Source organism: Trachinotus anak, unplaced genomic scaffold, assembly GCF_046630095.1.
Source record: "Trachinotus anak isolate AG129_WGS33_773 ecotype Australia unplaced genomic scaffold, CSIRO_AGI_Tana_v1 ptg000016l, whole genome shotgun sequence".
NCBI lineage: Eukaryota > Metazoa > Chordata > Actinopteri > Carangiformes > Carangidae > Trachinotus > Trachinotus anak.
Window position 1 is genome coordinate 7,718,580 of NW_027273867.1, and position 16,766 is coordinate 7,735,345.

A 16,766-nucleotide genomic window follows, 5' to 3' on the forward strand; every position below is an offset into this window, starting at 1 on the left:
CGACATATTTTGACACACACACACACACACAAAGGATGGTGAACATTTCTGGCATTTCCCTCTCATCCCTTTCCTCCTTCTCACTGAGGAGTGTAGCAGTGTTGTTCTTTCACCACTACCCAGCTCATACAGGACTAGTGACCCCATAAATATCGGGACTGACTTTGGTTTAGGAAACATTGATCTGGTGTTAATGGTGCGTTTGTGTTGTATTGGATGGACGAGCTTCCTGGAAAATACAGTTCACCTCAGCTTTTGGAGACTAAATTATTCTCGGGAATTTAGGGCTCGGCAATGGACTTTGGTTTCTTTGGATTCCTGAATTTAGACATCATCAACTAGGTAATAATAACCTCTTCAGCTGTTGCTAATGGCTTATTGATTATGGATGAAATAAGGAATGTAATGAAATTGCATATTTAGCCACAATTTGTCATAGTATTTAAAATTTCAGGCACTCAGAATGAATCCAGAACATAAAGTTACTCAGTGGGCCTGATCCACTTGGTGGTGCTACCCACTTATTGTCTTATTGTACCAGTGTTATAGAGACACAGTATCTCAACATCATGACTTTGACACATCAGAGAATCAGTGTCCAGTGTCCAGAGTCCAGACTGAGTTCAGAGGATCATCTACTTACATCACCGTTTCTTCTTTATTGTATTAAGACCATTTTATCCACCTCTCTGTACCTAGTGGAGCACATTTGGGCTCCAGATATTGTTGTTTTCTTCATGCAGTAAAGAAAAAATTTTATCAGGAACAGGTGACAGTGTTGCAAGGTGTTCACTGTTTTCTAAACAGCAAATTAGATGCCTGTTGTGATCATATGTATGTTTTTAAGTCAGTTTCCCCAAACACAATTATTCAATTATTTAGTTTCTTAAGATATAATGATGAAAACACTGTTCATCAGCTGTAATGTTTCTTAGTTTACAGTTGTCTTTCTTCAGTAGAAAGTGATGTGTGATCAACTGTTTCTCCTGCTGACATAATCAGCTGTGTGAATTAAAGTGTAGAGTGTAGCTTAAATGGTCTGGAAGCTGTTTTCTATTAATGAGGTGTTTAATCATAATCATGAAGGAACAGCGTCTGATATTTCTACATAACAACAGAAATACATTGTTTTTCTCAGGATAACAGACTTTAAAACAATTGTGAGCAACATAAAGCCATTTTTATCTCTCAATAGTAGAGACCATTAAGTCTTAATCAGTAGAAGTTAATGAAGTTGTGACCTTGAGATAATGGACTTAAAAAATGACAAGCAGCCACATCAGCTCAGGGTTTACAGTGTATTTGCTCTGAAATAGTTGGAGGTTTCATATTTGTGCACTTTCACTCACCATCATGATGAACTCTGGGTGAAGTTTCTAAACACTGACACATTTCGACACATCCAGATGTGCACGCTCTTCAGTGCAGTACTGTTGGCCACTGGAGTGATAGCAGGCAATGAAAGACTTTGATGTGGGTTTGGCTTCTTATCTGAGCCTCTCCCGCACTGTTAGGGTTTCCCCCATCAGCCTCCAGTCTCCTAATGCTAAGCAGCTTCTCAGGGTGCATAAACGCAGTGCAGGCATATTATAATCATTGCTCCTCCTCCACATTGAGGATTACCTCCAGGATCCTGCCGATCCAAAAGACGGGCAGATTAGCAGCTCACCTAATGCCTACGTGAAGTGCACATCCACACTGTTTGCTAGGGCACAGCGAAGTAGTCTGCACTGATAGCTCTGTTTCTACTTGGAAATGTTTGCACCAGCTTTTCCATATGGACGTGTAGACGGCACCCAAATGGGTGGTTTTGGTTGTCTGCTGGATTGGAATATCTCCCCTCAGGAATCCCAGGATTAGCCTCAGCTGCTGCGACTGTGCCCGCAATGGATTGGGAACCCTTCAGCACATCGGCCCATCAGTCTATCATTAGCTGACGGTAGCAGCGGACTGCGTCTCTCCACCAGCGAATGAAGCCAAATCCACAGCAATTTATGGATTTTTTTTACAATTTGTGGAAGAATTATCAAGTATGACTTGCTGGGCAACCAATCACAAGTGGCGCTATGCCCAAACTGGCTCCGCCCTCATCCAGCTGACAGGTACAATACCACGTCCAGGAGTGTGTGGGTGAATGTGGGGCAATTATACATCCACCATGAGGTCATTTCCTTCATTTCTGCTCCTCCCTCTCATCCTTCAGTCTCACCGGTGAGAGGTGAATTTAATTTTCACCTTTCCTCATCGTGCTCAGACGACAAACAGAAAGGAGGGAAAGAAGGAGGGAATGAAATGAGTATGTGTTTGACAGGTTTGACTGTGACTGATTGGTCCATATATCATTACCATGTATGTCTTTCCTCCCTCTGTGTGGCTGTCCACCTGTCGTTTCCCACCCACTCCCTCTCCCTCCCTCGCTCTCTGCTGTCACCTTCATTCCCTCCCCTCACTCTCACACTCTCAGCCGAGTTATGACACAATGACATGTGTCATTATCGCACACATTTTTTAGTAGTGTCTCTTTTGCTTGACCACTTCTTTATTTTATTTATTTGTTTTTCATAATTCATCCAGAAAACCCTCCTTCTCCTGTGTGTGTGTGTGTGTGTGTGTGTGTGTGTGTGTGTGTGTGTGTGTGTGTGTGTGTGTGTGTGTGTGTGTGTGTGTGTGTGTGTGTGTGTGTGTGTGTGTGTGTGTGTGTGTGTGTGTGTGTGTGTGTGTGTGTGTGTGTTGGGTGGGTGTGACCTGGCCACTCTATATTTAGCTGCTGTGCCACTTTCTCCAGTCCCAGAGCACTGCAGAGCACAGGGAAGTGATGCGTCTGTGTGGGGTACAGTTACCTTTTTGTGTTTGGTAAAATAGAAAATCCACGCAAAAACACTTCAGCACAGTTAAATACCTCAACTGGAGGTTTACCATAATATTCACAGTCAGGCTAGTCATAGAAAATAAGTCATCATGTTCATATATTTCCAGATAAAATATCATTTAGTTTCACATGGACGGAGTCAAACTGTGGTTGATCTGCAGCACAGGAGGAAAAACAGGGTTTTGGAAAGGAGGGAAAGGTTTTCTTGTGTGTGTGTGTGTGTGTGTGTGTGTGTGTGTGTGTGTGTGTGTGTGTCTCTTGGGGGGTTTACAGAGGATCATGTGTGTCTGGGCAGACCTTAATCCAGTGGCTGTTAAATGTTACTATACAGTAGCAAATTCACACTGTTCTACAAAGTGCTCACTGTGTGCTGTCTCTCCCTCAACACACACACACACACACACACACACACATGTACGTGTTGTGATCACCTTCTTGTCATCTTGTCAACATTAGGTTTTTCATTGACCTTTGATTATCCTCCTGCTCATTGGCAGCCAGCCAATCAGACAGCAAGTTTGCAGGCAACTTCAAAGGTAGTCCTTTCTTCAGAAGATGAATCGCTCCGTGGTAAAAAGATGCTGACTGATCCATTTGTGTGGAAGCTGTAATTCACCCGAACGCTCTTCAGACAACTCAGCTTCTCCTGATTTCAAATCATCAATCAGTGACACAGGGAGCCAGTAATGTTTTGTAGCCTCTGTGGCGCTGTAACAATAAGTTGATGAACTGATCAGTTGATCATAAGAAAACAATCAGCAACTATTTTGGTAATTGATAAATAATTTTAGTCATTTATCTTATTTAAATGCTGTATATTCTCTGCTCCACTTTATCAGGGTTTTGTTCCTCTATCTGTTTTATGTGATACTAAAATAAATATTTTTGGCTTTTGGACAGTTGGTCAGACAAAAATAAGCAATTTCAAGACGCCACATTGGTCTGTGGAAATTTGTGGTGCTGATTTTATATTTTCTGACCTGTTGTATACTGAACAATTAATCAACTGAAGAATCATTTATAGATTCAATAATGAAAATAAAGCCTTTGCTAATTAGCAGCTAATGATCATTTTCATTATCAATTAATTTGCTGATTTTCTCATGTAATCATATTTTCTATAAAAAAAAAAAATTTCTGTAAAAAAAAAAACACATGACAGTTTCCTGAAATCCAGGATGATGTCCTCAGACTGTTTGTATGATGTTCACTTTTCTATCGCATAAGACAAAGAAAAGCACCAAATGCTCAGATTTGTCATCACAAATGTTCAAAAATGACTTCAATGGTTAATTGATTATGAAAATGGTTTTAAAATATGTTTTTGTCTAATGAGCAATTTATTAAAACAACAAATTAGATTCATGCAAATATAAAAATCTGCTTGGAACCTAAAAGACCTGATTTAATATTGAGAGTAGCTGCTGTAGCTTCCCAGTTGTTACGTGTCCTGTCAGCATTGATGCTCACAAATTTATCTGAAAAGCATAAAATTGTAGCTGTGTATGCATCAACATTTTTGAGACAACAGCACAACGTCTTCACCAGGGACGACACACTGCAGGAAACCCACAATCTACATGTTTCTGTTCTCACCAAAATCCACAGTGACTGATTACTTTCAGTTTGTTTTATAGTATCTGATTAAATTGAAAACCTTCTGTGGCCCATGATTAGAAACAAAAAAAAAACTGTCAGTTGATTAATTAGTTAATCAGCAGATTACAGGATAACATCATCAATTTCCTAAATGTCTTCCCTCTGTGTAACTATAAATCGACTCCCTTTAAATGCTTGGTCGGGGGAAAAAAGCTCATTTGAATGACAATAAAATGTCAAACAAAAATTCTCCCAGTGGGTTTTAAAAAACCTTTCTGCTGCATTTTTCACTATTGTTTTTGACATTATATCAACACATGATTAAGCAGAGAAGAATTGATTCACTCGACAATCATGAAACTAATCATTAGTTGACACTGCTGCTCTCTCCATAGAGAGCAGCACCGGGTCCATGTGTGAGAGGAGGAGCTCTCTGTCTGCACCAACCTGCTCTCATGCCTCATCTATAAAGACCTACAAGTTCGCTCTGTACGGGAGCGCGGTGGGAAATGTGGTCGATCATGTGTAACTGTTTTTGTAGCACAGTGAGGGATGTCAGGAGACAAATGAGAGGAGGGAAGAAAAGTAAAAATAGACACGAGTCCCGACTCTCGATCTCCTCCGGTGGTGGAAGAGAATTAGCATCTCATTAGCATACAGTCATAAATACAGCGACGTGCTGAGAGCAGAGACTGGAGAACAATCCACTAAGAGGGGTATGTGTGTGTGTGTGTGTGTGTGTGTGTGTGTGAGGGCACTGGCATCATAACAATAGTACAGGCCGACAGAGAGGTTACTCCTCCCTTTTTACATTGTACTTATTGTGCTGTTATGTAATACACGGTAACAGTTTGTTTGTGTGTGTGTGTGTGTGTGTGTGTGTGTGTGTCTTAGCAGTTCACCATCACACTATAATGTAGAGATAGACAGGGATTACATAACATCATGTCTTTTATTTCTTTTCTCTGACGCTGTTGTGTGAATAGTTCAAATCACACACATCGACCAGGGTGTTTATGATGTGCACTGAACAATACTCCTCAGAGAGAAGCTTATCTCATGGGGGGTGGGGGGGGGTGGGGGGGGTGGGGGGGGGGGGGGGGGGGGGGTGGGGGGGCACGAATGGTCAGGATGGGGACCACGTGGGCTGCAGTGCCCTGAGCACCGAATCCCCAGTTCGATTCAGCAGGCTGGACCATTTGCTGCATGTCACTCCCCGACTCTTTACTCTCTCCCTGGTTTTCCTGTCTGTCTCTCCTGGTTCTATCTAAGACATAAAAGAAGAAACGAGAAGTTCATTTCAGTCAAATTTGTATTAAATGTGAAGATTTTCGCTCTGAGGCTGAAGATGAAAAGGGGGACTATGAGGAAAAAAAATCAAAGACAGAGTGAAAGAAATGAAGACACTGGGGTAATATGACTTGTCTGGGTCATCAGTCACACGAACCAGACCTCTGCTCTGTCTGAAGGACAAAATCTGGACCTGCTCTGTCCACCTGTGTGTGTGTGTGTGTGTGTGTGTGTGTGTGTGTGTGTGTGTGTGTGTGTGTGTGTGTGTGTGTGTGTGTGTGTGTGTGTGTGTGTGTGTGTGTGTGTGTGTGTGTGTGTGTGTGTGTGTGTGTGTGTGTATATGTGTGTGTGTATATGTGTGTGTGTATATGTGTGTGTGTGTGTGTTGAAGCTGAGATGTGACTTTAATCACTTGAGGGAATTGTGCGTCTATATTTAGGAGTTGTTTGAACAGGTTTTCACTTATTGAAAATCTCCTGACGCTCATCCATTCACTTCTGACAGAATATGAACAGCACAGCTGAGGCGGAGTCGTTGACACTGTCATACCCCTGAGAGCCAGGTTGACATTTATAGGGTAATAGTTTATAGTTCAGGTTGTTGCTGTGGCTTTTTTTTTGTAATGGTCAACCATCCACTTCCTCTTCCATTTACTTCAGACAAACCAGTATGTAAAACACATCAGTCCTTGTTAAACCAGAAGACTTTTCCAAGACAGAGCTGCAGTTATTAGAGAGTCAGTGGTGAGGAAATATTAAACCTCTTATGAAGCAAACTGAAGGTTCAACCACTATTGTGTGATTCATCAGTGGGTATGTGCAAGTCCTAGCAGACGTTTATTCATAGGAAAATGTCACAGATTAGTAGTTTAAGAGAAGGCAAACAGAGTTGAAGTGGGTAAAGTAACTTTATTTATATTCATTTTTCTCAGCTGACAGCTTGTTGGCCTTCTCTAACAGTGCCATTTAGAAAATCCTCTGACTGCGGTTTGTAGTGTAGGTGGAGGGAAATTTTGAAAACTGAGATGTCTCATTTTCTAAATTGAGAACATGCAGTCAGTTGACAATGCCCAGGATTAAAAAAACTACAAGACTGAGCTTACTGAAATCACCACATGGCCAGATGCAATAATCAAATCGCAGGAGCTGCAGTTTTTTGTTTTTTTTTTGATAAAGGTAAAATGTGTCACAGTGAACCATAGAGTGTGGTGCTGCAGAGACCTAAAAACCATATTCTCCAGATACACCGGAACCCTAACTTCTTTGGTAAATGAAAGTGAAATTCAGAAATGACCATTCAACTGAGCTCATGACTCCCATCAATCGCAATATGATTTTTTTTTTTTTTTTTTTTTTTTGCATATCATTCAGCCTTAGTGCAGACATACACAATCCCTGCAAGATGAACTAGAATAACTTTTATCCCCTGACTTTTTGTCTGATAGTTTCATCAGGTAAAAATTTAAATTGCCCAGTGCTTGTTTATGACCACATACCTTAAAAACGTATGTCTTTCCCATCAGCCTCAGCCGTACTTTGCGTTTAGTGCTAATTAGCGACTAATGTCCAAAACTAATGTGGTTAACATGGTGAACATACCTGCTAATTATCAGCATGTTAATGTTGTCATTGTGAGCATGTTAGCATGCTAATGTTAGCATTTAGCTCAGTACAGCCTCACAGAGGTGCTAGCATGGCAGTAGACTCCTAATTAATCCTCATCAGTATCTTTTTTTAAGCTTCACCCAGCACCTCTGGTAGATGTGAACATCCACCAGCTACTCACCACGTGGGGATCCTCTTAATTTCTTCAGTATTTTTGTTGGTAGGTTCTAACTCCAGTTGATGGGAACTGAAGTGGTGTCTATGATGTGTAATGTTGCTTTACCCCATTTCACCTCTGTTACAGCAAGAGCTACAACAGCTCTTTGTTTCACTTCCCCTGAATTTGGCTTCATTTTGTCTCACCATTACTGTTTCTCCAACCACAACCTCTGTGCTTCCTCTTGGAGCACATATGTGTGTGTGTGTGTGTGTGTGTGTGTGTGTGTGTGTGTGTGTGTGTGTGTGACTGCTATGGGAGAGACTTTTTTTCCTCATGATGCAAGCAATCTGAAATGAGGCTCAATCCCTTGTGTTTAAAAGCTGCAGATCTCAGATTACAAATGGACAAAATCTGCTCTGTTCCAAATAATCTGCCCGTAAGAAAAAAAAAAGTAATGGCAGATGAACTGGGAAGGAACAGGCATAAAATGGACAAGCTTCTTTTTTTTTCTTCATTCAAATCTGATTGTCCTCTTTTCTTCTTCCCTTTTTTTTCCCTCTCCATCCAGGTTTCAGGAGAAATGAGGAGATGAGAGCGATGGAGGTGCTTCCCATCCTCAAAGAAAAAGTTGCCTTTTTGTCAGGTAAGATTGTGTGTGTGTGTGTGTGTGTGTGTGTGTGTGTGTGTGTGTGTGTGTGTGTGTGTGTGTGTGTGTGTGTGTGTGTGTGTGTGTGTGTGTGTGTCTAGTCTCACAAGTTTGCCAACCCCGCTGTCTGATCATGGTAGACAAAGCTAATGAGACATGAAGTGGAGTCTTTAATTTACATAGACACACAGCTCCCAGGTACTGAACTGCACACATTCACTGCTTCGTATGCAACTTCTCTTAGTCTGTTTCTCTCACGCACACACACACACACACAGACAGTGTGGACATTATAATAAGATGTGCACTTTGTCTGCAAAAAATCACAGGGTCTCACAGGGGTCCAGGCGCGTAACCCTGAACCCTTCTTCACACTCATACATGCACACACACACACACAGACACACACACACACACACAGACATCCATTGTTTAGTCAGTATCAGAATAGAGAGCTACAGCTGCCTGTGTCTTTGGAAAGCTCAACCATGTCTGACACACACACACACACACACACACACACACTTGAGTCGTGCCAGGGAAATCTCACAGGAGGCCGAGCTGGAGATATAGACTGCCAAGAACATCCAGCAGGATTATTTGTACAACACACAAAAACATTATTCAGCTTGTGCAAATGTGTGTGTGTGTGTGTGTGAGTGTGAGAGAGAGAGAGAGAGTGTGTATTATTATCACATGTATCTATGTGCAGGCAGATGCATTGGAAAAACCTTCATACATTGGATCACAGCAGGACCAAATGGAATAACAAAGTGTAGTGTGTGTGTGTGTGTGTGTGTGTGTGTGTGCGCACACGTGTGCACGTGCACGCGCCATATGCACACTCTTCATCGGTCCCCTTGTGTGTGTGTGTGCAGCAAAGGTCATAGGCAGAAACACAATGATAAGGACGATGACTCAGACAAACAGACAGAAGTTGAGAGAGGGAGAGACAGAGTGGCATTACCATGGAGATGACTTACTGTCAGCTACCGCATCCCATAGTAGTCGCTGGTGGAATAATTGGCTTTGAGATGAAGGAGGGAGGGAGGTAGAGGAGGAACCGCTGGTGAAAAGGAGGGTAAATGAGCTAAGCCTATTATCCCAGATCTGGCCCCTTAATAAATCGGCCATGTTCGTCCGCGTTCATGTTTGCCTACTTGCCACGTGAGCGTTTGATTTTCTCCTCTGAGCAGCCGGGTTGAGCCTACGGGCGCACAGCAACCCAACTGAACTCACTAATTTGTGGGCTGAGCGCAGTCAGCCTGTGTTTACAAGTTCCCACGTGAGAGAAGCAGCTCCCTGCTTCTGCAACTGGTCGAGGGGCTTTGAGCAAAATATTATTATTATAGTCCCAGATAATTCATAATTCCGTCTCGTGATGATGTAGTGTAAACATTAAATGTTACCAAATTATCAATTAAACTGACAAAATAATATTCATCAGGTTGGATTCAGGAACAGAGGCAGAAACACTGTAAACATGCAAAATGTCAAATATGCAAAAATTGCAGACGATATAAGGTTAAAGCAAACACAAACCCTTCGTTTAGCCTGCATGTGTTAGGAACAAGCAGATCTTTTTATAATTTGAATATATTTAGCAGCACAGCTCAGTCCAAACTGAAATATCTCAGCAACTATTAGACAGATGTTTTACAGACATTCATGATCCCTGGAGGATGAATCCTACTGGCTTTGGTGATCCTCTGGTCAAAGAATCATCTCAACATCTGCTTGATGAATTGGCACAAAACATTGCTCAGATGTTCGTGGTTCTCAGATGATGCATCTCACTGACTTTGGAGACCCCCTGACAGCTATGAAATGTGGTGCAGACATTCATGATCCCTGCAAGATAAATCTGGTGATCTCTGACACTTCATCCAGCCCCATCATCAGGGCAAAGTTTTGAGTGACATTCATGACCAAAAACCAGCAGCAGGGCGGCCTGATAACCCGAGCGGTTGGGGTGCAAACACTCTAAGCAGGACCGGCCCGACTCTTTCCTGCATGTCATTGCCCATCTCTCTGCCCCTTTCCTGTCACTCTTTACTGTCCTATCAAATAAAGGCACAAAGAGCCCAAAAAATATCTTAAAAAAAACAAAAACAAATAAAACCCCAATAACATTCCCATCAGCTGTACTTTGGATTTGGTGCTAGTTAGCAAAGGTTAGCATTCAACACATTAAACTGAGATAGACATTATAAGTGCTAAACATCAGCATGTTAGCATTGTCACTGTGAGCATGTTCTCATGCTAGCATTAGCATCTAGCTCAAAATACTACTGTGCCTAAGTACAGAGGTGCGAGCATGACTCTTGTGTTGTGTTCGGACATGAACACAGAGATTTGTACCTGTAAACAGATGCACTGAACTTACATGAACAAAAACCTTTAGGAAAACAGTCCCACCCTCCCCCCACCCCCCAATTTTATTTGAATTTCTAGCAGAGCAAATAGTTAATCAAATTAATTGAACATGTGTTGCCAACGGCGATGAATTTAGCAGGCTCAGCATCTTGTGGAGCCTATTGCTCATTTATTGGATTAGCTAAGTTGCTACTGTGATGTCCTTTATGCTCCAGTCAGGTTCTTGTTCTTATTTTGTGAAACAAATGTAACTCTCAGGTACTGATTTTCATTGTTACCTGTTCAACAGACACTGTGACTTAATAGCAGTGTGGTGCTTTATTACATTGTTACAAAAAGAGACATAAATACACACCTGTATCCATGTGCCTACTCTAATCAAATGCTGTGTGTGTGTGTGTGTGTGTGTGTGTGTGTGTGTGTGTGTGTGTGTGTGTGTGTGTGTGTGTGTGTGTGTGTGTGTGCGCCTGCCTCAGGTGGCAGAGACAGACGTGGCGGTCCAGTGTTAACGTTTCCATCACGCAGCAACCATGATAGAATACGAACGGACGACCTGAGGAGACTGATCGCCTACCTCGCCGGCATCCCCAGGTTACACATTCATTACATTTGTTCTGTGATGTGTGTGAGTGCAGTTAAGTGTGTGTGTGTGTGTGTGTGTGTGTGTGTGTGTTGTCATGTTACAAGAGCGAGTGGATGAGGCTCTGTGAGCGAGCACGTGAGAGAGCTGAGATGAGCATGTGAGGGGCCGGAGAGGAGCAGCGAGAGAAATAATTCAGGACCAGTTCTTTTGCTGCAGCTTCTTCGCTGCCAAAAATTCAGTTTTGGAGACGTAGTGAGATGCTGAGACGGAGAGGGAAAGCCTGAGTTAAGAGAGGGATGTATATCAGAACACAAATGAGGGAAGGAGGGATCAGAGAGAGGGAGAGGGAGAGGGAGGGAGGGTGGATTAAAACTGACAGAGACAGAGAGCGCATGTGTGAGGAGGTGTGTGTGAGCGAGGGAGCAAGCGAGCAAGTGTGTGTGTGAAAGCAAAACAAAGTGTCGCAGTAGCTGAAGCAGTGCAGCAGCAGCAGCAGCAGCAGTTACTGTGGACGAGTAGCTCCTCACCTCGCAGGTAAAACATCTCTCCTCTCCACCTCTCTGTTTATTTCTCCATAATCCTGCACCCGCCTCCTCCCTCCATCCATCCATCCTCCCTCCATCCACTCTCATCTCCGTCTAACTCTGTCATCACATTGTCTCTGCATGCTTTAAAATCTGAGTACATACCCTGTAAATCGCCTTTTTTTTTTTTTTTTTTTGACTAAAGGCTTTCAGATCCTCACACTCATCACGTCACGTTTTGCACATTTTAATCTCTCTCAGCTGTGTGGTTTTTGGAGACCAAAGGTGTTCTATTTTTGGGAAAGGCTACATCTGCACACTGCTGCACACAGGCTATGTACTGACAGACTGTTTCTGTCAGGGAACGGAGGGAAAGGTTTGGAAAAGGATGGAGGTATTTAGAGATGCAGTGATACATTTGAGTTTTAAAAAAAAATGAAGCTCAAAAAAGATGGAGGAGTGTTCTGAATCTTTCTAATGTGTAGAATTACTAGAAGGTGAAGGAGCAGCCGAGGTTTGTGGATTAAATGAGTGGTTTTGGTGGGAAAGATTCGACAGATGCAGCCAAAGTGACAGAGAAATCTTTTCTAATTACGGCAGATTTTAGTTTCAGGTGTGTCAGTGTAGTTGATTTGTGTGTGTGTGTGTGTGTTTGTTATGTGATAACGATGTCGGCCAGAGCAGAGCACCACAGGGACTTGAGGTTGCTGATGCACAAATGTGCTGATTTGTATTTTTATTTTGTGCACACATTTGTGAGTCATTCGTCACAGGTTTCTGTGTGGGCATGTGTGTGCATGTGTGTGTGTGGGTGCGTGGGTGGGTGGGTGTGTTTGCTGCGTAGGCTTCTCACAGTATAGAAAATGCGTCATCTCACTGTTTTTGATTGTTTTTCCTTCTGTCACTCTTTTTTTCCCTTCTTCATCTCTGTCGCTCTCTTCCCTCCTTTCTCCTCTCTCTCCATCATCCCTCTCTCATCCTTTTCCCACGCCTGTCATCTGTCTCCTCTCTCCCTGGATTATACTCTCTCCAATCTCTCTCTCTGCCCCTCCCTCCCTCTCTCTCACTCCCTCCCTCCCTCCCTCCCCTCCTCCTCCTCTCTTCTCTTTAATTCCTCCCACTCTCGCTGACCTCGATCCCCCATCCATTCGCAGCGAGGAGGTGTGTAAACATGGCTTCACGGTCATCGTTGATATGCGCGGCTCCAAGTGGGACAGCATCAAGCCTCTGCTGAAGATCCTGCAGGAGTCGTTCCCGTCCTGCATCCACGTCGCCCTCATCATCAAACCAGACAACTTCTGGCAGAAGCAGAGGACCAACTTCGGCAGCTCCAAGTTCGAATTCGAGGTGAGATGAGGAAAAGCTTCAGGTCCTCTCTGAGCTGCGGTGCATTTGTTACAATAACAAATACATCTCCATGTCACCTCCACTCTGCCGACTTTATCGGCTGCCTTCACCTGAAAAGTAGCAGACATGGTATTTAACCTGTTAAATGGAAAGAAGCCACACTTGATGCTTTATGTTCAAAGCTGCATCTCAAAGAACTTGTGATTATGACGGTCGTTATGTAATTATATGCTCCTCCAGGACAGACAGTATATTTTTAGCACGCTGTAATACATTTTAAAAGCCTGCAGTTATGGAGAAATTAAGTGTCCCATTTTTACATTTGGCATTTTGAAATCATGTGTAAAAAAAAAAAAAAAAAAAAAAGTCAACCATTTTCCCTCAATTTTCTGTCAGCTGAGCTGTGATAACAACCGCTGTGCCCCCCCATCCCCACGAGCTGCTCATTGTCGGCACATTTCATTATTTCCCTCTCCCTGCGGCTTTGGATGCGTACATCACCAGCCAGCTGTCTACCAGAGAAGAAATTTCATCACACTCAACCCCAAAAAAAAAAAAAAACCCAGCATGCAGCAAATCACGAGGACGAGTGTTTGTGACGCTGTCAGTCAAGCGTTAGAACGAGTTTTCACAGCTAATTTAATGATGCACTCAGAGGAACAGGCTGATTTTATTTTTATTTTTTTATGCTCTGACTGTTTCATAGTTATAGCCTGGAACAAAAATGCGCAGTAATGGGCTCATGTAGAATTTACCACGGCGTGGATGAAACAGTGCGTGTTTTCCACTGAGTAAAGACGCCTGTCTGATTTGAAGCCTGCTTAATAAATGCCTCCTAATGAGGACGAGATACCAGCTTCCCTTCCTCCTGTTTGACCTGTCATCAAAGAATCTTGATGACTGTGGTAATGATCAGCCTCTCTTCCATAGTAGTGACACACATGCTGGTGTAAGCACTGTTATATACAGTTACTGTAAAGGCCTGTTTCTGATACAGCAACTTTAATTGTTTCCCTTTGGCCTCTGACTGTAGCCGTGTGAGTGAGCACACCGGTGTGGAAATTGCTCTGATTGCTCACATGCCTGTACACACACAGCTCCACTGTAGTCTGATGACAGCTTATTGATTATTTGATAGAATAGCCAGATGCCACGGGGCAGGCTACGGTCATCACCAGCTACCCTGCCCTTCCACGCAGCCATTGAACGGATCCACTGCATGTACGTTTGTGTGTGTATGTCCGCCCTCATGCATCGCTGCCTGACCTCATACACACTGTATGTGTGTACTTGGATATTTATGAAGATTCCTGAAGGTTGTATGAAGAGTCAAGTTAAGTAAATTTGATGCACGATGTGTGCAAAATTTCCCACGGCTGAATAAACTGATCCGCTAGCAGTCACTCCACCAATCAGCTCTCAGGATATTCATATTAGGTGCTACTGCTGTAAGTGTGTGTGTGTGTTTGTCTCTGCATGTGCATCAAGGATTTTCTCCTCGCTTTGTAAAAATGGAAAACCGGAGGATGGACATGTTCCTCCTCTCTCCTCCCTTCCTGTTGAATTGAGACGGGCAGAAAGGAAGCAGAGAGCCGACTGCAACCTCGGTTTTGATTGTTGCTGAATCGCGCGGTTCTGTGGGAGCAAAGCGTCGCCCAAACCACCCTGACAAGTTCTCTCTCTCTCTCTCTCTCTCTCTCTCTCTCTCTCTCTCTCTCTCTCTCTCTCTCTCTCTCTCTCTCTCTCTCTCTCTCTCTCTCTCTCTCTCTCTCTCTCTCTCTCTCTCTCACACCATTCAACAGAGTACAAATCAATTAACTTGAACAACAATAGCGAACAACGTGGTATTAGTATTTTCCCCTGGCAAGAGCCACAGTGTTTTTTTTACCCAAGGACATCAGTGCGTCTCTGCATTGTTTGGCCTACACAAAGCGATCTAGCTATCGTTCCGTCTCCATCCATCTCTGGACATGTGTGTGGGGGTGTTGTGCGGAGGTGGCTTAGCAGAAACACAGAGGCACTGAAACCAAACAGGGAGACATTTCCTCACTCTATCTCTGATATTGATATTGTAATATGCAGTTGTTGTTGTTGTGTGGAGAGGATTTTTATTTTCATCAGACTAGAGTGAAGGACAACCAGAGGGGATCAAAGAGAAACTGTGCCAAGGTGTTTAGTTCAGAGTTTGCAACACGACATGTCCTTCACAGTTTTTTATAGTTGAGCTGAAATGTCAGGACGAAGAGGATAAAATGTGCTTAAGTCATGTATTAAGTGATCGGTTACACAGCCTCTGCTAAACATCACATCTCTGCAACTCTGCTGTTATTAAAAAAAAATGTGTTGTTAGTTTTTAGGAGCAAGTGGTTGGTCTTATCTTCTTTAAGTAACATCACAAGAAAGCAAAGAGACACAGCAGGGGGCGGTGGTTCACAAGAAATTTGCACTGGGCTGAGTGAAAATTTTTTTCTCTCTCGAGTTATTTTTTCCAGGTGATTTTGCGTTCAGCATAGAGAGAGAGAGAGAGACTTGATGGTATGCGCTCTACCAGGTGAGCTTTCCCTGTCTTTAATATCTTCCCTCCACTATCTTCCTTTAGACCACCATGGTGTCATTAGAGGGCCTGACAAAGGTGGTGGACCCCTCCCAGCTGACGGCGGACTTCGATGGCAGTCTGGACTACAACCACGAAGAGTGGATAGAGGTCAGATAGCCCTCCCATCCTGTCAGTCAAGGCTGGCTGCCTGATCTGTGAATCTATCCTGAAATCCCCAACGACATTCAGATGCGCAAGAGCCATAATCAATAATCAGAGAACAAGACAGGAAACTAAGTGGCGGAATTTATCAGTGATGAGAAGTAGAGAATGAAAAATAACAGGAGTCAGTCATTGTTATCTACTTTCTGGCCTTTACTCAGATTTTTTTGCCGTGTCTTTGTCCAGGTGCGTGTGGCGTTTGAGGAGTTCTCCGGTCACGCCACCCAGATGTTGGCACGACTGGAGGAGATGCAGGAAACTGTGTCACGGAAAGATTTTCCCCAAGACTTGGAGGGAGCCAGGAGGATGATAGAAGAGCACGCCACACTGAAGAAGAAAGTGATAAAAGCGCCGATAGAGGAGCTGGACACTGAGGGGCAGAGGTGAGCAGACAGTTTGATGCTGGAATTATCAAATGTTTTCCTATCTGCTATCATAAACTAGCATTTATTCCTTCTGTCCTTCATGTTGACTCCTGTTGCACAGTCATGCAAAAACTGTTGCTGTCCTGCCCTTTGCATGTTTTATTTTTACTTGTGTGGAGACTTTTGTGATCTTTTATGCAAATGATTCCTTCGGTGCGCTCACTGGAAATGTCAGCTTGAAGTTTAAATGTTAATTCAATTCAGATCAAAATGCTTTATTTGTCACATCAAGGAGCAGTTTGAGCCAGCAGATGTGCAGACAACACACAAAAAACAGTTCGTGCACAGGCATGAAAACAGTCTAAAACTGCAAAATATGATGTAAAAGTTAAAAAAACAAAAAAAGCCTGAAGCTACATGCTCATCAGGCTTGACTCAGAACATAACATTAGCATTTTTTAAGTGCTCACAACAATCCCTGCAAGTATTATATTGAATATATATATTTATATATTTATTGTATCTCACTTCTGTCTTTCTTTGCTGTCTCTCATGTAACATATTTCACACACAACACAATGCCAAACTTCACTCTTAAAGAAAGCCCAGCACAGATGTGAGTAATGCAGCCCAGACATTAAACCA

At 43.0% G+C, this 16,766-nt stretch overlaps 1 protein-coding gene across 9 annotated transcripts in view; it reads left to right on the top strand.

Moving 5' to 3' along the window:
- LOC139633499 (triple functional domain protein) overlaps positions 1-16,766 on the top strand; it is a 78,548-nt gene that overhangs the window by 24,805 nt on the left and 36,977 nt on the right. For 8 of the 9 annotated variants that reach the window (XM_071499183.1, XM_071499179.1, XM_071499184.1 and 5 more), the window contains exons 3-7: positions 8,091-8,165; positions 11,021-11,135; positions 12,806-12,998; positions 15,598-15,702; positions 15,943-16,139. In XM_071499183.1, coding sequence (XP_071355284.1) covers positions 8,091-8,165; positions 11,021-11,135; positions 12,806-12,998; positions 15,598-15,702; positions 15,943-16,139 — 685 coding nt within the window. Of the gene's footprint in view, positions 1-42; positions 2,127-8,090; positions 8,166-11,020; positions 11,136-12,805; positions 12,999-15,597; positions 15,703-15,942; positions 16,140-16,766 lie in introns of those variants that run through there. The other variant, XM_071499186.1, reaches the window with a different exon arrangement.